At 52.7% G+C, this 24,432-nt stretch overlaps 1 protein-coding gene across 4 annotated transcripts in view; it reads right to left on the bottom strand.

Annotated features, from left to right (window-relative positions):
* PLXNA4 (plexin A4) overlaps positions 1-24,432 on the bottom strand; it is a 607,131-nt gene that overhangs the window by 358,874 nt on the left and 223,825 nt on the right. For all 4 annotated transcript variants that reach the window (XM_049714950.1, XM_049714949.1, XM_049714948.1 and 1 more), the window contains one exon: positions 15,685-16,937. In XM_049714950.1, the coding sequence (XP_049570907.1) occupies positions 15,685-16,937 (1,253 nt within the window). The remainder of the gene's footprint in view (positions 1-15,684; positions 16,938-24,432) is intronic.

Here is a 24,432-nt window from a genome sequence, read left to right as displayed (position 1 = left end):
TAGGAAGAAATGTGTTTAAAGTTCTCTGAGCATTTTATTCCCTAAACCACTTTTTTGACCGGAACACCTCTTAGCATCCCTTAAAGAGACTGTTTTCCCAGGTACCCTGTGGGACACACTGACCCAACTCTTGCTTCTGACTCTGGGACAATTTCAGCAGTCAGGGAAGAAACAAGAAAAACCTCTGGCCCATTTCCCTGCCCACCCCCACCCCCCAGTGTTTTAGCTGAAATTCTCCCTGTTTTATTCCAGGCTCCCGGACCCCCATGTAAGCAGAGAGTCACAGCTAGGGAGTCCTACTGGGGAGTGTAGAAGACCTTGACAATGGCTGGGGAGGGGCCTCCAGAGCCCTCCACTGAGCAGCTTTGGGTGGGCACAGATCTCCCCGAGGTGCTAGGATCCTGCACTGGGTTTCCCCTTTTTTCTCAGAAGAACTGTGTGCTCTTAGAAGACTCATTCCATCTCCCTGGGCTTTTATTTTCCACTCTATAAAGATGAAGGAAACAACCTCTGCCTTTTGATGAGCTTCCATAAAGCCTATAGAGCTCATGCCTGTAAATGTCTTAGGACTTTGCAGAGAAAGGAGTGAAATAAAATACAAGGTGTCATTTTTTAAAGGCTTCAATCCAGCCAAAGGAAGAGGCATCTGGAGAACCAGCAGGCAGGCTCTTGCCAGTGGAGCTGCGTGAAACCGGCCAACTCTGCGCTTTCCAGGGATGCGGGGGTTCCCTCAGCTCTCTCCCAGCAGTGCTGTCCATCTCAGGGAAGACAATGTGCTGAGCACCGACACCCTCCCTCTTATCGTGGTGGGAGCAGCCAGGGCAGGGAGGGAGAGAGCATGGGCGGGCTCGTGCAGGCCACGTGCAGAGCAGATGACTGCGTCACGGCTGGCATTGCCTCTGGCCTCTATTGCAGGGTCTGGCCCCACAACCCGGACCAAACGCACCCCACCCCTTCAAAAACAACTATAGGAGTCAAAGGTGGGAGGAAACTTTCAAGGTCTAGTCTGATCTTTACGGTTCTTTCCTAAAATGAGGAAATGGGGCTAGGGGGAGACAGAGTGGAGAGAGGAAGAGATGGACAGAAGAGAGGAAGGAAAAATCCAGATCAAGGGCAGACAGTGTTTTCTCCCGTGTTTTCTCCCTGCTGGACATAACTGCCGTGACCTGCCAAGCATTCAGACGGCAGCTGAGGAATCTTCATGGTCTTGCATGTTCCTGCCTCTGGTTCAGAAGGAGTCCTCATCCTGGACTTCCTGGGCCCTAAACTGTGCTTCTGGGACTTCTGCCATTAGCAAAAGGACCTCACCCATTACAACCCATTTTCCAAGTAGGTGAGACCGAATGATTGTTTGCTCCGCACAAGGGGATACTGAGGCAGGGAGCGAGGCACAAATACACGCCTCATTGACCTGATAAGGCTCAGGCCGCTCAGCCCCCCGAAACTACATTTCTGAGTGGTCAGTTTCCAAATACCATTCTTCTTCACTGGGCAGAACACGAGATAAAAACCAACTACGTACAAAAAGAGAGTGTGCATTCAGCCAGTTGCCACATTAAATCCCTGCTTGCTCAGAGGCAGAAAGTCAGGGACTTGCAAGTCTCTGCCACTGCGGCATCTTGCATGTCAAGGGGCCAAGTAAGGAATGTTTTCATCGTTAGGAAGTGAGGACAGCTCAGCCTGGTGGCCTGGCAGCTAGGACTCGGCTGGTTTCAGCTCATGACAGCTCCCTGCGAGGCCCCATCAGGAGGCAGGTCTCGGGTTCCTCACCTGTACCTGACAGGTACACCCTGCATTGCCTACCTCATGGTATTGTCATCAGGCTCAGATGAGGCAAAGGGGACAACTGGGGCTCCTACCGTGGGGCCGAAATTCCAGGGACGATGGCTTCTCGCCCAGCCTCATCTGTACCTCGATTTCTCCCTCTGAGCGGGGCCCCAGGTGATGAAGGGGTGATGGAGGCCTTTGACCAGGAGCAGCCCGGGTCTGCGTGGATGCTGAGGTCCCCTGGCTATGGCGTGGGGTGGGAAGGGGCTTACTCCTCGTTTCCTCAAAGCGGGGGTGATAGGGGAGGGAGTTTTAACATTGAAGTCGGGGAAAGCACAGGTCTCGCGTTCACAGGCAGCTGAGCTGCTTCCCAGCCGCACATCTTGGCACAAGCTGCTCCTGTCCTCTGGGCCTCACCTTCCTTGACGGCAAAATAGCAAGACGGGCCCATCCCGAGGCCTAGGTGAGATATCAGGTGTGAAGACACCGGCTGAACTGGAGAGCCCTTCATTAAGGTAAGGTGGGATTTCATGTTAATTTTTTTAATGGAAATCCTGCCCAGAACAGAAGTAGGATGGCGGCAGGAAGTGGCCCTTGCACACACCCACCCCCCGGCCAGAGCCCAGCTCTCTAAGGACACCACCCGCTGAGTTTGAGCTGAAGCCACAGAGTAATAACCGCACTTGGAGCAGAGGAAAGAGGAGGGAGAGTCCCGCAGGGCCCGCAGACCTCGGGGGCTGGGGTGTAGGGAACAGATGCCGGGCCCCTGGAAGGGAAGGCTAATGGACGAAAGCCTTCCACGGGTAAGGGTTGGTGCAGATTCCTGAGCACCCTGGGCAACGGGGGAGTCTGGCCCTGGCCGAGCCCTCCCCTGGGCCCCTTAACGGCAAGATTAGAGCGGCAGCCAGAGGAGCCAGGAAGGGACTGGGCTCCGCTGTAAGCAGGGGCCCACCAGGCCCGCAGGCCCAGATTGCACCTCTCCCCTGCCACTCCACAAATACCCACGGATGAGCTATGGCCACTGCTACAGTGCTTACTCATTAGACAGCAGCTTCATTCTTACCAAGGAAAGAAATTAGGATCTGCTGCATGGGAATATATGTGGTAGGCAACCCTGTGAATAGACCTCAAGGCCTTAGACAGGGCCACGTCCTCTGGGGTCCCTTCTGCCCCATCAAGAAGATCCCAAATCTGCTTTCCATAAATGTCCTCATGGGGTACCTGGCTTATAAATTAAGATTGGTGATCCACTGGATTCCAGGGACCATAAGCTCAAGGATGGGACTATGTTTTACCCATGTCTGTATCCTTAGCTTGGTTCCTGGTTCACAGTAGGCTAAGACATACACGTTAAATGGATAATGGATGGATGGATGGATGGATGGATGACTAAATAAAGGCTTGAGTCCCACAGTGGCTAGCACTGTGGAACTAGAGTCAGAATGCCTAGGTTGGAATTCCAGCTCCACCATTTAATGCTGTGTGACTTTGGGCAAGGTATTTAACTTCTCTGTGCCCCAGTTTATCATGGGTAGTATAGGGATAATAATAATAGCATATACTTCCTGGTGCTGTGGTGAGGAGCTAATGACTAATACATGTAGAACAATGTCTGGCACTTAGTAAGTGCTAAGAGAGTGTTAGCTCTTATTACTGTTGGTCACATCCTTAGACAATTCAGATAACTTTTGTGAGTCTTAGCGTCTTTGGGGAAATTCATGATATCCACCTCGTAGAGGTGTGATCAAGATTAAAGGGGCTAATGTTACCAAGATGAAATAGCAAAGGTGGTACTTCCTAGAGATCTATCAAGCCAATGAGGCTGAATGAAGGAGCAGAGAAATACTCTTAAGATCCAGAAGAGTTGCGCTACTCATCAGAAATGCGAATTCTCGGGCCCCGCCCCAGATCTACTGGATCAGAAACTCTGGATGTGGGGCTCAGAGATCTGTACCTTAACCCCTTCCCAGCGCTTTAGTAAGAAGCACCCTCCTAGATCACCACAGGCGTCCCTTCCTTGCTGAGGGTGCCACAGACCGGCCCAGGAGAGAACGGCACGTGACAAGCGTAACCACTGGAGCAGGACCCACTGGATCTGGGGGGAGGAGCCCACGGCAGCCCCCCGAGCCGAGCAGCTGTGGTGGAGGTGGCGTGGGGAGCCGGAGCTGACACCCCGGATTACGATCTCACAGCTCACCGTGCTTCTCTCGCGGCAAAGGTTACCATGCAATTACATGTCGCTACATTCAAATGACAGAGCAGTTACGGTTACTTTACCAATTACAGGGAAATTGCTCCCACTCTGCAGAGAGACTGGCACTCTGAAAAGCTCTATCATCTCCACGGAAAGGGGATTTTAAATGCTGCCAGCATCCTTCCTCCGCAGTCTCCACGGGCTCCAGGGCAGAGCTGCAAAGCAGCCACCCGAGGGCCCCCGCAGTGTCTGGTGGTCTCTGTGGAGACCCTCTGAGAAGGGCTGAAGAAGGGGGCAGACCTGGGAGACAGTGAGGGCACCACCCTCCGACCCTGTGCCAACCCATCCTGTAGGCCTTGGGCGATGAGGTGGGGCAGGAACCTGATTCTGAGATCACTCCTCCTCCGATCTCGCGTGGCCCCCAGCCTGGTTCCTGATGCACCCGCCGTGCCAGGTGGAGCTGTTGTAGCCCTGCCCTTCATTGCCCCACCTTTGCAGAAACCCCACATTGAGTCCTTATTATGGAAAGTTCAGAACTTGGCCAGAGCTCAGTGGTCCGAAAGCAGCGCTAATGAGGTAAAGGTCACCAGGTCCATCCCCCTGTGGGCCAATTAGCTCAGCTCTGGGACCCGGTCTCTTCCATAGCCACAGGCTGCCCCTCTCACCCACGGCATCCACTGTTTGCAAATATCCCAAACTGATCCAAAGGAGGCTAACCAGATGAGCCTGCAGGGATGGACAAATGCAGCCGACTCCTCCAACAGGGGTTGCAGCTGCCGACTGCTCTGGGCCGGCAGCTGCAGCCTCTGAGCCCAGGATGGAAAATACAAAGTCAGACCTGGTCCTCCCATTGCTCGTGGGCAGCTCCTGAAGAGAGAGGAGTCCTTCCATCTGGGAGCAAACCGGCTCTCCAGCCCTCCCTGAAGGCAAAAGTGGCATCCAGCCTCATGCAGAGGAGTCCTGAGCACCCCTGCGCCCACCCCCGAAGCTGGGAGGTCAGACCATTATGGGGGGAGAAGGCATCAGAGACCTTCCGAGCTCACCCACTGTGGGGCCTTCAGTTGGGCCTTTTTCCATCAAACTGTTGGTCTCTTAGGCTACTGGAACTCCCTGTTTCCATCAGGGGAAATTGAAGCACTAAACGAAGACAACGCTACTTACTGTTCTTCATTTATTACTTTGCTTAAGAATGTTTAGAAGGACCTACTAGGTACCAAGCACCAGGTGAGAACCCAACAGTATAAAGATGAAAACATCTCTGTTTCTGCCCCTTTCTCAGTGGGGGAGACAGACCGGGTCCATGACTAGACGAGGCCATGTATGCCCAGCTTCAGTTATGCACCTGGCGCTGTGGGGACAGAGGGCAGGGCCACAACTGCAGAGGGGAGCAGCAGGGTTTCGAGGAAGAAGTGACACTGGGGCTCGATTCTGGGTTCTCTGTCCAGGACAGTGCATGGCCAAGCTTTCACACATTGTGCTATTTCAGAGGAAAATGACTTAAGATCTTAGAATTCAACAGCCCCATTTTACAGAAGAGAAAAATTGAGGCTTAGAGAGTGAAATGACCCCTCATGACCTATCACATTCCCAGACTAGATGGAAAAACTGGCATTACATGGAGGCTTCCTCCAAGTTGCTAGAGGGTGGCCCCAAAGGAACCAATTCCAGGATCAGGGAACCTACTGTCAGGATGAGAGGCTGCTCTGGGACAGTGCCTGCTTCCTTTTCTTCTGTCCAGGATGACCCCTCCACCCTTCTGTGATCTCTGGGAGGAACTACCTCTCCCATCCCGAGGAGGCCCTTGGCTAGTCATCAGAGTGGGATTCCTCCTTTCCTGGGCTGACCTATCCCAAAGCAAAGTGAGAGCTGAAGTTTAGAAAAGAAATACAAGTTAGGTGAAAAAGAAGGTGGAAGCCCATGAGGTGCCTGCTGACGTGGAAAAGAAAATGTCTTTAGATTCATGCTCAGCAGTCCTTAGATTCATGTCCCAAACATCTTCCCACTAATTAATTACACTTACACACACACACACACACACACACACACACACACACACACACACACACACACACACACACACACACACACACACACACACACACACACACCCCGGGAGCTGACCACAGCAGACCTCCGCAGTGAATTTCACATGTGGGATTTCTTTATAAAGGGAGATATTGATCAGGTAAGTGTAGTAGCTCATGTCTACACACAGACCCCAGATGTAAATCTCTGCGGTACAGGAAGATAATGATCTCCCACTTATTGGGGCCAGATGTCAAATAGAACCGCTGACCCCAAGGTGTTCATCAACGCACCAGGGTCTGATGCCCACTGTGTATGACTCTGTGTGCCGTCTGACGGCAGGGCAGGAGGGAAGCAGAGACAGCCCTCAGGGAGGGAGGAAGCCCGTGGGGAGGCCCTGGTTGGCTTGAGGTTACTCTCATCAGAAAGCCTGTTACTCCATAAAATAGTCCCACGTGCCTGAGTGCTCATTTCTGTAACAGAGAAAGAGATCCCAAAACTTGGACGGTACCACCCTCTGACTGCTTCACTGTACTGCATAAACTTTCCTCCCGCTCTTATGATTTCTAACCCTCCCCGAAGCTCTGCCCATGGCCCGTGCTGACCCCAGGTGGTTGAACTCTCTTCAAAGATGGAGAAGCCCCGACAGAGGTGAAGGTCGGCCCTACACCTCGGCTGTGAGCCCAGACGTCAGGAAAGGAGCGGGAAGGAGGCGTCCTCCACTTAATCACTAATGCATTATCTCAGAACGGTTCTTTATTGTGTCTTTTTCAATGAGATTGTAGGGGGAATGAATGTGCAGAGACAGAGAGGGGAAGCCAGCAGACCACAGCCACAGTAACCTAGTTAGACCAACATGTTATTGAAGGGGCTTCATGAAAATTGTCTCGGGGTTGGAGAAAGAACCCGACAAATCGCACCCAAGATTCCCAAGAGCCACACGCCCTGTTTCTAAGCAACGCAAAAGGGTGGGTACCCAAATACAGGTCATCTACGTGGTCACTCACTCATCATGATAACAACCTATCCTTCTAATAGGAAACTAATGCCACTAATTTGAGCTGTTTTCCCAAGAGACGGGCATTAAGCCCAGCACCCTCTCTGAAGTCCAGAGTGTAACCAGTAGCGAGCCGTAGCCATGCACCGCTCCTAGGAGACGCTGAGCATAGCGGGCACAGGATCCCAGGGACTGAACCCCTGACCTGCTCCTCATTAGCTCAGCTGCTGAGAGCCCTGCGTTCCTCCCTCTGGTGAGGACTGAGGGCCACGACACCATGACTGGAGATACAGGCAGGCCAAGCGAAAGAAACAGGAATGAAAATCCACTAGCCCAGTTCTGCAAGTGACCTCCGTGATGGGACTAGTCCAGAAGCCAAAGCTGAGCCCCTGGAAAAGACCAGGGAAGGCCTTGGAATGGTTCCAAGCAAAACCCACCCGGGTGCTGTCCCTTTCCTTTTGTACCTTAAGCTTCAGAGGTCCCCAGTGGCTGCCTGTCAAGGGCAAAGAAATCCCACCCAGCCCATCAATCCCACGTTCCCACTTCTCTCCCTGTCTACTGCAGAGAAACTCAGCTGCCACCAGGACTGTAATTGGAGCAGGGCACACCACAATGATTAAGTCTGTGTGTTTTCTAGCGGGCACTGGGAAACAGTGGTCCCGATGGCCAGGCTGAATTATGGGGTAGGTCATTCCCTTGTTAGCAGGAATAAATTTTATTAGCCCCACTCTCGTTGCTGTGCATCTTCCCCTCTTTGCTCCTCAGGCCCGAGTGTGGGTCTGGATAATGTTGCCTGCACGCAGGATAAATCAGCTGAACAAATCCCATTATATTTTGGAACGCTGACAGAGACACAGTAATGACACCGAGACTGGGAAAAGATGTGGGCTTTCTTCTCCCCCGCTGATCCCGTTTCAAACACATGGACAGCATGCGGGGCCCCATCCACCAGGAAAAAAATGTAAATTGAGAGGCCGAATGGAGAACTCCGCGAGTTGTCTTTTTTCCTGCTCTCCACTAACTCTGTTAATGAAATGAAGCAAGCGCCGTGTGCCAACGTGTAGTCATTCCCTTCTGTCTCACAAAAACTAAGGGGCACGTGAAGGTGACAGCAGGGAGGATCTGGCTGGAGATGTATCCTCTCCTTCAAAGGCCTTAACTTAGCATTCAGAACACGTGCTGGATGGCAGGGAAGGCGGATGGGGCACGCTCCAGGCCTGGGATTCTGAACATAACATCTGGGTTAGGTACAGCCCAAATCTCTCAAAAGCAGGTATTGGTGGAGAAAAAATATCAGTATGAAATCACAGCAATATTATTAAGTCTCTTTCTGTCTCATCAGGTGGTTACTGTAACCAAAGGAGACTACATTGATGATGCTATGAGATGTTTCAGTGTTCTACAAATATAAGGTGCTCTGTGACGATCATCATTTATTAATGTCTCTGCATTTCTCTTTCCCTAGGAGTCTCAGCAGACTTTATTAAAGGGATATTGTTTTATCACCTCCTTCTAGAAGGTGAAATGTATAATTTAAAGCAAAAAGGAAACCGCTCACCAGCTCAGTGATCTCTCACGAGCTGGACCTGGCTGAGACTCAGAGGCCCAAGCTCCCAGGCCAGCACCCCAGCCAAGACGCCACCCTGTGAGGATGACGGGAATTAAAGGAAAGACCCAGAAATGAAGATCTGGATGGATAAGTCAGGCCAGTCTGTGTGCTGACTGAATGAGAGGCCTGGCTGCCAATCTGGGCTGGGCTGTCGCACACCATCTGGGGCGGGGGGGGCGGGGGGGGGGCGGGGGCGGGGTGTGTGTGTGTTTGCGCGAGCGTGTGTGTACACGGGAGAGAAATCTCGCTGTGTTAGCTGCTGTGTGTAGTGAGGGAGGATAAATCACAGAAAGAGGGAGCCTCAGGGATGACTGTGCACAGAGTGTGAGTGTAAGTGAGAGAGTGAAACACAGCAGAGAGAGCGACAGACAGACAGAAATGACAGGGAACAGACACCATGAGAAAGTGATTCATATATCCAGAGCAGAGAGGATGCGTGTGCACACGTGGGTGTGTGTATAGGGGTGCACACCTCTGTGCAGGGCTTCATGAAGTTGTTCTCTCGGTGTTAGGACACGGCATCACCGGCCTCACATCCTAACCGCTGCTTGGTAAACCCCGCCCTGAGGTCGTGGCAGCTGTCTGTGTTAACGGTCTGCAGATGTGATTCCTGGGTCTCGTCACCCTCCCTGCTGGCCCAATGGGCTCCAGGGTGGTGTCCTGGGAGGTCATGCCCAGCCTAGGAGGCCAGCCTCAAGCCCTTCCTCTCATCAGGCCCAGCACATCACCCAGGGCTCAGCCACCATCCTGGACCCCAAAGCACCACGTGTGGCTGAGATGCAACTTTAATCGCAAATTCTGCTGGCCAAAGAGAAAGAGGTGGGTGTCCTTTCCACCTGAATACCTGGAACAGGAGCCGTCTCAAGGGGAGGGGGAAACGTGAATAAAGACAGGGTCTGTGATATGGCAGCACCTCCCAACCCACCGCTAAAACACAAGTCTGGAGTACGGGGTCAATGGGCTGTGAGGGGTGAGGGCTTGGGCTGATGTGGAAGGAGATTTGTGATGTGTGCTGTCACTGGGACTTGAGTGTGGTGTATGCGGTGCATGTTTAATGGCCGCCGTGCGTGTGTGTGTGTGTGTGTGTGTGTGTGTGTGTGTGTGTGTGTGCGCGCGCGCGCGCATGGTGTGTGAAGTGAACTGGAGTTGAGGAAGGAGGGATGGGGGAGACAGGAGCAGAAGTTCCTGGTCCGAGAGAGGACTGCCGCTGAGCAGAAAGAGAAAGGCCTGCCTCGCGCCACAAACAACAGGACATACCCATCCAGTCAGAGCTGCACTTCCTGCTGACAGGAAAAGAAAACAGCCCGAGCAGACGGGCAGAAACCGGCACCCGGAGCCTGGGGTGGCTGCCTGGCCATTCCGGATACGCACTCTGGTGGAGTTTCAGGATCCCAGGCGCCAGACCGAACGGCGTGACCATCCAGGCTGGGCTGGGAGGCCAGCCCGCGTCCAGGGGGTGACCCTGTCTCCTCCCAGGGCTGCCCTGCCGGAGAGCAATGGGTATGAGTCACAGCAACAGCACACACAAACGGGGTTCTCCTTTCCCACTCCCCGACAAAAAGCTCGGTCCCGGGTGCCTCTGTGAACCCTGCGAGACTGAGCAGGGCCGGTGAGTAAACCCTGAACTCAGGCAGGCCCCTGGCCTGGCAATGGCTCTCCGTCAGGGGCTTCTGGAAATGTGAGGGGTTTCCTAGTTCCCGTAGTGACTGCGGAGCCCAGTGCCACTGGTACTTCGTGCTGCAGGGCCCAGCAAGGCAAACGCCCTGCAATGCCAGACGGCCCCGCGCCGTGAGTCATCCCAGCCCAGGTGCCACCGCTGCGTCATGCAGAATCACCAGCGGGAAGAGCACCTGGCTGAGAATTAGGATGCAGAGAAGGCTCTAGTCCACCAACTACATGACCTTCAGTGAAATACCTGACTTTTCCGTTTCTCCACCTCCTCAACTGGACAGGATGTCTGCCTTTCCTATTATCCTGAGAACTGCTGAGAGAAGAGGAGGCAATGAAGCCCTTTGTCAACTGTCAGGCACCACACGGACTCCCCAGGGGGACTGTGGGGCGGCTCGGAGGCCACCACCCTCTGCCCCCGCTACCGAGGCTGGACAGGTATGAGGCGGTCACTCCGGTGACGGTCTCCGTCCCACGGACCGACATCTTCTAAGTTCCAAGTTCGAGTCTTGAGGGGGCGATTAAGCAGCTGATTTTTGCTCATCCAGGCTTCTCAGCACTAAAGCTGATGCTGCCTGACTCCTACATCCATTTCTCAACTGGTTCCAAACTTAGGGAAGACAAGTGGCATGAGTGACAGTCACTCTCATGGCCACAGCCCTCGTTCCCGTCACACAGGCTGTAATGACCTGCTTGGATGCGTCTCTCTCCTGGACTCCTAGGCTCCTGGAGACTGATGTCATGTCATGATTCTTGGCACCAACCAGGAGAGGGTACGTTGCCAAGGGCCTAATGAGAGTTTCATCCATTCATTAACTCATTTGGAGGCAGAAGGGCTAGTGTCCTGTGAGGTGACCCCAAAAGCTGAAGAAAGGGTGAGGAGATATAGATAGCCATGCCCGGGGGCCTCCAGGACACCGGGCCTCTCGTCCCGCATAGAAGACGAGAGCCTTGGGCCTCAACAGCACAGCCTCCAGCCCAGCAGTCCCACTGCGGGTCAGGAGTGTCGGGGCTCCCAGAAAGGGGCTGAGAGCTGTCGCCCTGGCCTGCTCAGGGCCGTGGCACATGACAAGAGCCTCAGGCTGTGAGCTCCTTGTCTCAATTGTCACTGCTCTGCAGACAGATGGTTTGGGGACCCCGGATAGCAGCCTTCCAAGGCACCAAAGATAGAGACCATCTCAGGGTTGAGCAGCAGAAACAAAGAAATTACATCATTATCCTTAAGCCCGCCCTGGATGCTCACCAGCAAAAGGCCTTAGGTTGATCTACAGTCTCCCAAGTCCTAAGACACACTTGGAGGAGCCCTGGCTGATCCCTCTAGGACCCTCCTTCTGCACAGGCCCTCCTGAGGTCCTTAGAGTAATTTTCAGATGCCAGCCCATTTGTTCTTGGATACCTCTTTCCATCCAAGCTGGGAAAAAACAGAACACAAGAAAGAATGGTAGGGCTTCCCTGGTGGCGCAGTGGTTGAGAGTCCACCTGCAGGTGCAGGGAACACGGGTTCGTGCCCTGGTCTGGGAAGATCCCACATGCCACGGAGCGGCTGGGCCCGTGAGCCATGGCTGCTGAGCCTGCGTGTCCGGAGCCTGTGCTCCGCAACGGCAGAGGCCCAGAAGGCAAAACTAGAAGTTGCTTCCATCCCCCCCTCCCCCAAGCACCAGCAAACACCTGGGCTGCTTCCCCAGCCTCTACACCCAACGCCCACTCCAGGATTTTCCTTTGCAACATGCGCTGACGTTCACAGGAACACAGTCCCAAGAGGAAGACACTCCTGGCTGGCTGGCCCTTATCTGTGATAGGGGCTCAGCCAGCCTCTCTGGTTCTCCTGGAATAAAGACAACAGGTTGCTCCCTGGGGGCCTGCAGATCGAGGCTCCAGGTTCCCAGCCCAAAGCTTCTCCCCGCAGCTGGTCACCAGGCTGTGGGCCACCACGTGGCTCCACCAACGCCCCATGCATGGCAGGCTCCGACCCCATTTTCCCTGAACACAGCCAAACACAGCTGGGACCTGGTGAGGGGGTGGAGCCTCAGGGCTCATACTACTACCTGCTCGGAGTCCTGGAGGCATGAGTTCAGGGGAAGGAATGTGAATCCCAGGAAATGAAGAGACCAGAAAGGCCTGAAGAGCACCATGGAACAAGCATTCTAGCTTAGGGAACTAGGACAACAGGAGCACAATAAAAATGAGTCACTGGGCAAAAGGTACAAAATACTGGATACAAAATAAGTCCTGGAGATGTAATGTACAGCATGGTGACATAGTTGATAGTACTGTATTGTATATTTGAAAGTTGCTAAGGGAGCAGATCTCGAAAGTTCCAATCATAAGAAAAAGAATGTGTTACTATGTATGGTGATGGATGTTAACTACAGGCTCTTCTGGTGATCATTTTGCAATATATACAAATATCGAACCATTATGCCGTACACCTGAAACTAATATAGTGTTACATGTCAATTATATCTCAGTTTTAAAACGAACCACTTTTCAAGCTCTTTGAGTTGTAACTATGACAAAACCCACAAGGGACACCCAACCCTACAAAAAACAAGTCCTAAAGTTGGCCTCTTGGGCCTCATGCTCCCCTCCCCCACTTTCCTGCAGCTGAAACGCCGCAGGACAGAGGCCATCTGAGAATCGGTTCCCCTTCCCAGGCCTCAAGGGAATCCTGGACTCAGAGGCAGAAAAGAACTCTAGAATTCATCTCACCCCTCCCTGCCTCAAGGTAAGAAGGCAAGAAGGAAAGGAAACCAACGGTCTTGTGAATGAATGAGTGCAGGAAAAGCTGGGTTTGCAAACACTGTGCCTGTGAGGGCTCCTCAACGGGGACACCCAGGAGCCTGGCCTGCGTGGTCTGAGCTGAGGCCAAAAGAACCGTAGCCAAGCCCCAGAGCAAACTAACTCGAGTGTGGGCTGAATCAAAGGAAACTGATACTGTGCATTAAAAGCTGGTGTGGCCTTTTAGACTGGCTGGGGAGACAGCCCCAGCCCTGTGCGGAGTTTCTGGCCTCCTCCTTTCTGCTCTCAGCCCTGAACTTGCCTCGAACTTGAAAAGGCTAATTAAAGCCCAAAGAAAAATCAAAAGCTTGTTATCTGGCTCCATTACTCCCAGTCCTGGCATTAGCCTGTCTTGCAAAGCTGCCTTCCCTCTGTTCTCTCCAAGGCCGCCAGGCGGATGTTAGGACCTGCAGCTCTGCAGACTCCCGTGATGAACTTTGCTTTTTGTACTGTGGCAGGGAGCAAATGCTTGCCCATGGGCAGCCAGGCTGATCTCCGCAGCTGATTTTACTCCCAAAAGCATTGCCCGAAAAGACAGGATTGGAGCAAGTTTTCTGCAGCAAAAATAGCCAATCTCTCTGGTCTCAAAAGAACTAGCTGTTTAGTAAGCACACAGCATAAACTTGCTATTTTCTAACACAGGTGTATATGTGAGTGCTTGTGAGGGTATTTCTTGTGTACGTGCACATGCATGTGTGTAGGAGTGTGTATGTATGTGCATGTGTGCAAGCGTGGTGGTGAGAGGCAAGGGGGGGGGTGGTTCTCTTCAAATGCGGTCTCTGCTATTCACTCACAAATTCTATGACCTGGGGCAACTCATTCAAGTTGTTGGGCCTCGGAATGAAGGTAAAGACCAAGGGATCTCTGGGCACCTTCCCCATGCCAACACTCTTAGGGCATCTCCCCAGGGACCTACGTCTGAGTGTGTAATATACATACACAAAGCACAGCACCTGGCCTGTCATTCACTGCCTTCATGTGGGAGCAGTGCATGACCCCCAAGTTCATAAACTGGTCTCACAGACTCTCCTGAGTGGATCACCTACTGCCCAAACCAAAGTCTCCAAAAGATATGTCACCTGCTAGGGCTCAGCAGACACAGGGGACTCCCCTCAATTCCCTGGCCTGGAAATGATGGTCAACGTGTTGCTTCCTTCTTTGGCGCCTGGTGCCTCTTCCATTTCCTTTGTGACACTAGGGGTCTCCTGGCTTTCCAGAACCCCCAAGAAGAAATGGCATCTTTTAGTATCAGCCCAGGTAACTGGAAAACTCATCACTAGAAAACAGCCTGAGCCTAAATGCTAGGGCACCAAAGAGAAACCTTGGGGCACAAGTGAGTTCCTTCTTTCTCCTCCCTCTCCCCTCCCCCAAATCCCACTGCCCGGAGGAATGGCCTCACCGCCTGCTGGAGGTGTGGGTGCCAGTGCCCTCTGAGGTCTGCTTGGCATGAAAAGAAACTTGCACTTCTTAAATCAATCCAAGTACATTTTCCTAATATGGAATTCCACCAAAGTTTGACTAGGAGTCAAGAATCACATCCATGCACGTGCATACTTCTACCTGATGACTGAATTGTCCTTTCTTCTCCCTACATTGAGACTATAGGATAGATTTTCTCCAACTAGGTTCGTAATTTTTCAACTGGACAATAAAAAAGAAAAAGGGAAAGGAAAGTGACACAGGGCATAGAAGATGACAAGAGCTGAACCTTCCAAGTCATGTTAAGAATGGTTGAGAAAAAAACAATGAAGATGAAAAGAAGTCAAGCCACAGAAAGGCAGGTGCTTTTCACACTGGGTCACAAGTGAGTTATGTTGGGAGAGGCAGGAGGCTGTGTCTCCCGTGGCACTGGTGGTTGCCCAGCAGTTCTGAGGTCCGGTCTGTCCCTCAGGGCTCACGGGCCCTGGGCAGGCCTCCTAAACCAACCCTTCATTCTCCCCGCCCCCTGGTTTCCTTCAGCCCTCTGTCACCCAGCACTGCTCCACGGCTGCTCTGGACACGTTTCTTCCATGAGACTGTGCACACAGAAGATACTTAATAAATACAGTTTTCCCCTCTATGTTCACTGGACTCTCACCCTACTTCTTCTGATCTTATTTTCCCATTTCCTAAAGATACGCAAGGGGCCAAAAACGTACCTCTCCTTTAGTTCTACATCTACCCCAAATGTAGAATGACTGCCTCCCTACTCCCAGTACTGGTTTTACTCTAAGCTCTGCCTCCACCACCTATTGTTTTTATTCTAAGCTCCCAGGAGAGTGACTTGCAGCATGGTCGTTAAGAAGGTGGGTACACCTCTCAAGTCACCGCATACGACAGCGCAGCCTTCAAGAACGGCTGGTGCACGTGGCATCTATGGCACACAGTTCCGCCTATTCCAGCCCCTCCTCTTACAGCCAGTGAGCCAACCAGAATAGAGAAAAGCGCCGACAAGAAATCTACATTTAGCCCCAGCTCTGACTCTTATAAGCTCAGTGCCATGGTCACAGCATGCTTGAGCTGGTGATAATCCGAGTCCAGTGAGACCCAGAGGTGGGATATACTTGTCTCATCTACAAAATGGTACAGATGATTCACACCCCATGGAGGCCACAGCCTAGGTCTCGACACCGTGCCACCCCGGCCCACAGGCCCTCCCCGACTCACCGCGCTGCTGCAGGGAATGTCCTTCACCTTGAGCCAGGCCAGGTCAAGCGTGCCCTCGCCCCGATAGCAGGACTGCAGCCGTTCCTTAATGCGGTCATTGATCTGCTTCAGGACGAAGATGCACAGGGCCGACTCGTCCAGGGATTTCATTTTCCGCTTCTGGCCTTTGGAGAAGACGGTGAAGAGGAGGTCGTCCTCTGGGCGAACCCCGAGGGTCCGGGCGAGCACGGCCCCAGCTTTGGACAGGTAGGCGGCCTGCAGCAGGCGGTACTCCACCCCGCCATGCTCACAGCCAATGGGGACCTCCACGTAGGAGTTGAAGGCCGTGTCCTCCTTACAAAGCCTCACGAGCTTGGACGTATAAACCTGCTCCTTTGTGGTGGAGCCAGGGGGAGACACCATCTCAGGCTGAAGCGTCAAAAAGTAGACAAAGTTGCCGCTGCTGAAGCCGTAGACGTAGTAGATATCAAAGTCGGGGATGACGGTGAAAGTGTCCGAAGGAATCTTGATCATCGAGGCCACAAACTCATCGTGGAAGACATATGCGAACATGCCATCCGCCTCTGAGTTCTTGGTCAGTTTCCGGCTGGAGATGGTGGGGAAATACTCCGGCTTCCCGTCGACAGCCGTGGCAATGAAGAGCTTGTCATCCAGGTTGTTGTAGGAGACGATCACCCCAAAGACAGAGCCACTCTCGTTGACCCCCGACAGGTAGTGCTCCTTCTTGTGAAAAGGCTCCCCCAGCTTGAAGAGGTCCTCCAGCCTGAGGAGCTTGCAGATGCCTTGGTACAGGCTCCCGCAAGCAATCAGCCTGTTCTCCTTGTAGTCTATCAGGAGCATCTTGTTGACATTGTTGGTGGTGGTCAGGGGCTCGTTGCACGTCTGGACAATGCGGGGAGGGTAGCACTTGGGGTTGTCCTCGTCCGGCCCAGTCTGGTGGGTCACCAGGACCTTCAAGTCGCTGGAGAGCTTGTAGATCCGATTGACGGCCCCCACATAAATGTGCCCTGTCCTCTCGTCCACCACCAGGTGGTTGAAGCTCTCGGCGGGCTCCCCGCGGAACGTGACAAAAGACCGCTTCTGGGGCAGCAGGGGTGGCTGCTGGGGGAGTAGAGTGGAGGAGCCCATCCCCACCATTAGGAGGTGGGAGAGCAGGCAGGTCCAATTCCAAGGCATGGCTTTCATTTCAGAGATGTGTCCTCGGGTCACAGTCACACTCGGCACAGCAGTGTCGAGGGAGGAGTGCAGGCTCCCTACGGGGGGGAAAGGAAAGACGTGATGCTGGCTGACAAAGGCAGAGGCTTAGTTTCACCCCACAGCTTGTCTGGCTGGGCCCTCAAAGCATCCTGCACACGCTGAAACAGACCTGCAATGGGGGACGCTGGGGCCAAGGGAGCCAGTCCCCAGTGTGTGGGTATGAGTGCCCAAGCTGGGTGGCAGCAGGAGGGCACTCAGTAATAGTACTAGTAATAATACTAGCAACAGTAACGACAATGGTAACGGTGATGATGATGATAACAGCCACTGCCCCCAGAATGGCTGACTTTGCATCAGCCACTGTCCAGCACCTCCCAGAGACCCTCATTTCATCTTAACAAACCCTTCAGTGCGGGGCATCTTCCACCTGCCCCTCCAAATCTGCTCTCCACCCTTCTCCATACCCAGGAGGCTGACCTGTAGGGACTATACCTCTGCAGGCTCCTTGCCCTGGGGCCTGGTTAGGTGCAGCCAGTGGGGACAATCAGCCGAAGCCCAGTGGGACCGGGAGAGGCTCGGAGGAGGGGAGGGGGGCTGCAGGTCCTGTGAACCACCTCCTGCCTGCCTCCCTTTGGTCCTAGGGGAGGGAACGGGCCTCAGTGTTCTCGCCCCCAAACACTGCCCTGCCTCTAAGGAGGCACGTGTCAAGACCCCCTCTATTAACCTTTGTGCAAATGACCTGATTTGTATGTACAATGCTTCCTGCTGGGACCCTGACTAGCAGCCTCGTGATATAAGTACTACTGACACTCCCACCTTCCAGCTGAGGGGAGTAATCCAGTTTGCACAGCTAAAAGCCCTAGAGACCAACTGAAACCAGGACCAGGACTGTCCAAGTCCATGGCAGACTCTCATGCTGTCCTGCTAAAACATCTCAGTTTACCCCAGCCAGGCACAGATGGGGACGTCCACCAGTGACTGTTTACGCACAGAAGACTAGTTCAAACAACCCTTTTTTGGGGGCTGTCCATTACAGCCCTGGCCCTCTGGGTCTGCACCTACTGCAGGGGAAGCTTCTCCTTTGCACCTCCCCGCTGCTGGACGGTGCATGAGGCCAAATTAACAACCCACATCCCGGATCCCTTTACTCTGAGGCAGCCACCAGGTCCTCTGGGTGCACTGCCCAGGTCTGAGCCCCGATGTCATTTTGGTTTTTTTTGTTTTGTTTTGTTTGTTTGTTTTGTTTTGTTTTGTTTTCCAGTACGCGGGCCTCTCACTGTTGTGGCCTCTCCCGTTGCAGAGCACAGGCTCCGGACGCGCAGGCTCAGAGGCCATGGCTCACGGGCCCAGCTGCTCCGCGGCATGTGGGATCTTCCCGGACTGGGACACGAACCCGTGTCCCCTGCATCGGCAGGCGGACTTCCAACCACTGCGCCAACAGGGAAGCCCCATTTTGTTTTTTTTTTTCATTTTTTTAAAGTCTTTATTGAATTTATTACAATATTGCTCTTGGTTTTTTTATGTTTTGGTTTTTTGGCTGTGAGGCATGTGGGATCTTAGTTCCCCGACCAGGGATCAAACCCGCACCCCCCGCATCGGAAGGCAAAGTCTTAACCACTGGACCGCCAGGGAAGTCCCCCGACATCATTTTAATGAGGCAGGTCTTGGCCGCTGCCCAGGGGGAGGCCTCCTCTGAGAGGTTTTCATTAAAGGCAGAGAACAAATGCTTTAAGAAAAGTGGTCAAGTAAATAAATAAATAAATAACTCCCCGTGGAACATCCTAATGGTCTCATTCATTTCTATTCAAGATGCTTTTCTGCGTGTGTTTCCAGAGGATGGCTTCATATTTCTTCCAGTTTGGGAGAAATCTGGGCAGGAATGGCCTACATCTTATTCGGAGACATCTCAGCTCTGTGGAATTTCTCTCATTTCCCCCTCCCAAACAACTCAGAAACAAGGTGATGGGAAGAGGCAGATGGCTGAGTCAAAGAAGCCTATCTGCCCCTCCCACAAGCAGAGAGAGTACAAAGTTAGATGGAAACCAAGAGAAGAAAGAAGAAGGAAAGCAAAACAAACACTTGACATTGTCAGCTAACAATGACATTGACATTGACGTTTTCATTCCCAGTGAAAACCACAAACATTCTCAAGAAGACATCAGAGGAGGGAAACTGGCACACCCACGGACCGACAGCAGTCTTGTGAGCGGAGGGCCTTCATCTCTTCCCCAACATGGCAAACGTAGGCTTAGGGCATATTCCAAATGAGCAACACACCATGGATCCAAGGATGGCCGAGGCTGGACCAGGCCCTTGAAAAACCCAGAGTCAGGGGGGCAGACACCGCCAGAACCCAGTTACTCAGACGGTGAAACGTTACATGACGGCCTTCGAGAGCTCGGGTAAGGACAGCTGACCTCTAACCCCGGGCTAGGGAGCAAGGAGAAGGCTGTGGGAGGCCTTGGAGAGGCGATGGCACTTGGGCTGAGCCGTGAACTTCGAGAGGACCCGCAGAGCTGGAAAGGAAGGGCAGGGGTCCATGGAGCCACGGCAAGGGCATTTCAACCAGGGTGCACGCCAGGAAGACTCTGTCTGGAAAGCAGGAGGAGACAGGGCTGGAGAGGGAGCCAGGACCTCGTCAGGGTGCCCCTGGGAGGTCGAGACTAAAATGCACAGTGCTGAGGGAAGAAACTTAAAGGCAAAGAGCTCAGCCCCCGCTCCCAGGGAGGAGCCTCCGCGCTCCTGTCGATTTAGCCTTTGCCTAAAGAGCTGAGTTTGGAGCTGAGGCCTGTGAGCTCCGTGGGGGTAGTGGGGGGGGCTGCCTTGCCTGCTAGTGTGTCCACAGTGCTAGACCCACACCTGACATGGAGGAGAGACTCAAGAACTCTTTCCTGAGTGGCAGGAAGAGGGGCTGGAGGCGAGGAGAAGCATCGGCACCTGTGCATCACTCAGGGGACCCCGGGCCCCAAGGCAAATGCTGGCACACCCATTACCTCACTCCTCAGACAACTGTTCACTGGGGTCAGGAGTGTCTGACCTGCTTTTCAGGTGAGGAAACTAGCTCTGCAAGAGCATACGGCTCATAAGCGGCAGAGCTGGGGTTGAAACCCAGCTTTGTATCATTGCAAAGCCCGTCCTATTTCTAGGAAAGCACAATTCCAGAGCCCTCAGAAGTCCAGTTTAACCCATGTAAGTTCCCACACACAGAAATCCCGGGACATCACCCGGCAATACCAGCTCTACAGGAGGACAGCAAAGCCCCTGGGGACTCCCAGGGCATAACCTCACAGGTCATGCCCATCACAACGGGCACAACTATTTCCCTCTGAAAGCATAAAGGGCTGGAAAGTGCCTGGCACAGGGCTTCTCCTGGCCTGAAGTAAGTGCTTCTTAAGTGAGAGTTGTTGGTGTTGACAAGAGTGAAAGAAGATGAAAGGATTAGGATCAAAAAATGCCCGATGGGGCTTCCCTGGTGGCGCAGTGGTTGAGAGTCCGCCTGCCGATGCAGGGGACGTGGGTTCGTGCCCCGGTCTCGGAAGATCCCACATGCCGCGGAGCGGCTGGGCCCGTGAGCCATGGCCACTGAGCCTGTGCATCCAGAGCCTGTGCTCCACAACGGGAGAGGCCACAACAGTGTACCGCAAAAAAAAAAAAAAATGCCCGATGGCATCATCTGCATTAGAGTGATGAGGGGTCAGGAGGTCGGGCTGGTTCATCATGAACTGCCTGTGCAAATCTAAATATCAGAGAAGAATCTAGAAGTTTTTGAGCTGAAAGAGATGATCCAGTTTGATGATTCCCAGTCCCTGATTTTAGTGACGAGGGAGCTGTGATCCACAGAAGTTAAAGGACTTGCAGGAGGTCGCAGAGTGAGTTCATGGTGGGGATGGGATTAAGCTCAGGTCCCTGGACTCCTAATCCCGGGCTCTTCCCATGTCTCCTGACTTTACCTGAACCCACTTCAGCACCTGCTCCCTGGCCTTTGTCGGGAGGAGCCCGCTCTTTGGGTGCCATATTCTCTGCTGCCTAACACAGCTCTCAGAACACCACTGCCAGCAACCGCACTCCAGCAGGGCTGGTCATCCTCACTCCAGACAGGCAGGTGCGGATCAGGCCTCAGCCACCGACCCTCTGGAGGGAACTTACGGCCGTCCCTGTACTGGAACCTGCCGAGCCCCGGGAAAGTGTGCCTGCCACACCCCGCCTCACTGTACACACTCACGGACCCACAAGCCAATCAACAGCTCTTTGCTTTGCAAGAGGCGAGACGAGGAAGCCTGTAATTATAAATTTACTGAGCAGAAAGGTGCCAGGCCTCATTCTCCATCCTGTACTAGGCACTGAAAGGAGACACAGTTATGCATCTCAAACACTCGTCACCCTCATCTGGGGACGGCGAAATTACTGTGCCTGGAGAGGGGGGAGCCCACAGAAAACGATGACGTGTGATAGGAATAACCAGCCTCTCATTCTACACACCACGAGAGAGACGGATTAGCAAACAAACAAGAGAAATGGAAGAGAAGGGGGAGCTAGCAGGGATGTGGGATTCAGCTTGCCTCACCAGAGACCCCACCGGGCACTGCCACAATGGTGAGCCGGCTGCAGCCCTCCTACCCCAGCACGGGACCCACAGGTGAGCAGAGCTGCCTGCCCCTGCCCTCCAGGGCGGCCTGAGGCTCTCCGTCCTGGCAAAGCTGGACTTCTCCAGTGGTGTCCGTTCCATCTATCCATGTAAGCGATGACTCAACCTAGGAAACTCTCACTGAGATTCCAGATCCCATCCACCATCTCTCTCTCAGGTCATCCTTCAGCTGTTTTTGTGTTTTGTTTTGTTTTTTAAGATTTTTTTGATGTGGACTATTTTTAAAGTCCTTATCGAATTTGTTACAATATTGCTTCTGTTTTATGTTTTGGTATTTTGGCCGCAAGGCATGTGGGATCTTAACCCGCCGAGCAGGGATCGAACCCGCACACCCTGCACTGGAAGACAAAGTCTTAACCACTGTACCGCCAGGGAAGTCCCTCATCTGGTTTTAGAACAAAAGTATCAGAGGTAGCATTCAGCCCAATTCTGACTCGTCAAGGCAAATAATGTAACCGAGTCACCCCAAGAGGGCCCGGAAGGACTCACTGAACTAGGTAGGGTGGGAAAGGGACGGGAAGACAGAACTGAAAGTCTCTGAATCAAACCCAAACCCTCTTTGAAATCAAATTTTAATTCTGAATCATCTCAGGGGAGATGGGACTCATTTTTAGAAGCTGATCATCATTTTGATTAGAGAAATTGGGGCTTTGTTTTGTGTGGCAAGTGGTGAAGAGCTCAAACTAATTTTCATGAAATAGCATCATCTTCTCAGATTCCTGAGTGGCAGAGAAGAAAGTTATCACACAGTAGTTTAAAAATAGCAATTACCTCACGAAATTACTTTAGAGTTTACAAAGTGTTTTCATATATATTATCTCATTCTGACTGTACTGTACGTGGCAACGCTGTTAGGTTAGAAGAGGCATTTGTAAGTATACGGCCTCTACAGATAAGGAAACGGAGGCATGAGCAGGGACAGGTCCTGGCTGGGGTCACATCCAGTGAGAGTGTGACTTGGCAATCTGTTCGGGTCTCCCTCGGTGGCACACGGTACCTTCCCTGACCCTCTGGACAGAATCCTGTTTTCCTCAGGACGTTTGCCATGGGATGATAGAACACCCAGAAAATGTCTTCTAGGATGATGTTTCAAAAGACAAGTCATAATCCAGCATCAGTCTAGTAACCTGCGCAGGTTACAGGTACTTTTTTAATGAAATAAAATAGAAGAGAAAAATGAGAGTAGGTCACATTTAGGAAGGATGAGACTTTTGTGAGGCTTTTGTTTCAGCCACGTATGTGTATGCACGAGTGTGATGTCAGTGTACTTCTTACTGTCGGTCACTGTGATGGTGAATTTGATGTGTCCACTTGGCTGGGCCATCGTGCCCAGATATGTGGTCAAATATTATTCTGGATGTTTCTGTGAGGGTGCTTTTGGATGAGATTAACATTTAAATCAGTGGACTTTGAGTGAAGCAGACTCTCCCCTAAAATATAAGTGTGTGGCTACCAGATCAGGTGAAGACTGCATAGAACAAAAGCCTGACCTCCCCAAGGGAGAGGGAATTCTGTAGCAGAAGCCCTTGGACTTGAACTATGACATGGGATCTCCTCTGAGTCTCAAGTCTGCGGTCCTACTCTGCTGATTTTGGACTTGGAGCCTCCATAATTGCATGACCTAATTCCTTAAAATCAATCTCTCTCTCTCTCTCTCTCTCTCTCTCAATATATATGTGTAGTTTCTGCTTCTCTGGAAAACTCTAATACAGTCATGATTAAAAAAAAAAAAAAATGGGGGCTTCCCTGGTGGCGCAGTGGTTGAGAGTCCGCCTGCCGATGCAGGGGATACGGGTTTGTGCCCCGGGCTGGGAAGATCCCACAAGCCGCGGAGCGGCTGGGCCCGTGAGCCATGGCCGCTGAGCCTGCGCGTCCGGAGCCTGTGCTCCGCAACGGGAGAGGCCACAACAGTGAGAGAGGCCCACGTACCGCAAAAAAAAAAAATTTTTTTTAAAAAAAGGAAGACACTGTTAGAGATAGTAGACACCTGTTGTTTTTGATGTTGTTTTTGCTACCATTCATTTATCCTCTGGGAATCCACCCTTTCACCCCCTTTCAGCCCAAAGCGTCTGGGGAAATTGACTCCACCCCTGGTTCAAGGGAGGACACATGACCCGGGCCCAAACCAATCAGCACAGAGCAAGTGCAGGTCACAGTGACTAGTTTAGGGATGGGTACCTGGTTGGATCAGAATCTCTGGGAGGCAACAGACTTTGGATGAGTGCTGAGGAAAAAGTCCTAGGTCTTCCATTGGCTGTGGCCTTGGAGAGGGGTGGGCTTAAGAACTGCGGACACCATCTTGTAACCAGGGGAGTGGGAGTGGGGGAGGGGAGCCTGAAGAGAAGGAAGTTAAGTACGAAGAGAGCAGAGCTGAGCCAGGGCATAGAAAGTCCTGAGTCCCAGGTCCTGGTGACATCACACAGATGTCTAGATCACGTGCCCTGAAGCCACCTCTCTGCTTATACTTCCTGGCTACGTGAGCCAAAAATTCCCCTTTTGCATAAGCCAGTGAGGGCTCTGGCATGTGTTAATGAAAGAATCCTGACCCATACACAGAAAACTCCAGCCTTCCAGCCAAAAGAGTAAGATGTCTCTCACCACATCCTCCCTAATAGACTTTTCTTTCACAAGAAGAAGCATGCCAAAGAGATCTCAGTGTCCCACTGCCCCAGAGATAAACTAGAATGTTGCAAATAGTGCGGCTTTTTCCAGGTGAGCTTGGGTGTGTGTGCGCGCGCACGCGTGTGTGTGTGCGTGTGCGTGCTGACTTTCATAACCCATCATGATGCTCCCCTGTCTGCTGGGCCTTTGCCTCGAGGGCTGGGCTGACAAGTCTCCTGGATGCTCTCCACCTGGCCATGCCTCTGTGTCCTCGGCACAGGTGGTTTCCCCTGCCCACGATGACC

This window comes from Orcinus orca, chromosome 9 (genome assembly GCF_937001465.1).
Source record: "Orcinus orca chromosome 9, mOrcOrc1.1, whole genome shotgun sequence".
Taxonomy (NCBI): domain Eukaryota; kingdom Metazoa; phylum Chordata; class Mammalia; order Artiodactyla; family Delphinidae; genus Orcinus; species Orcinus orca.
The sequence above is the reverse complement of the archived record's forward strand: the minus strand, read 5'-3'. Positions and strand labels throughout refer to the sequence as shown.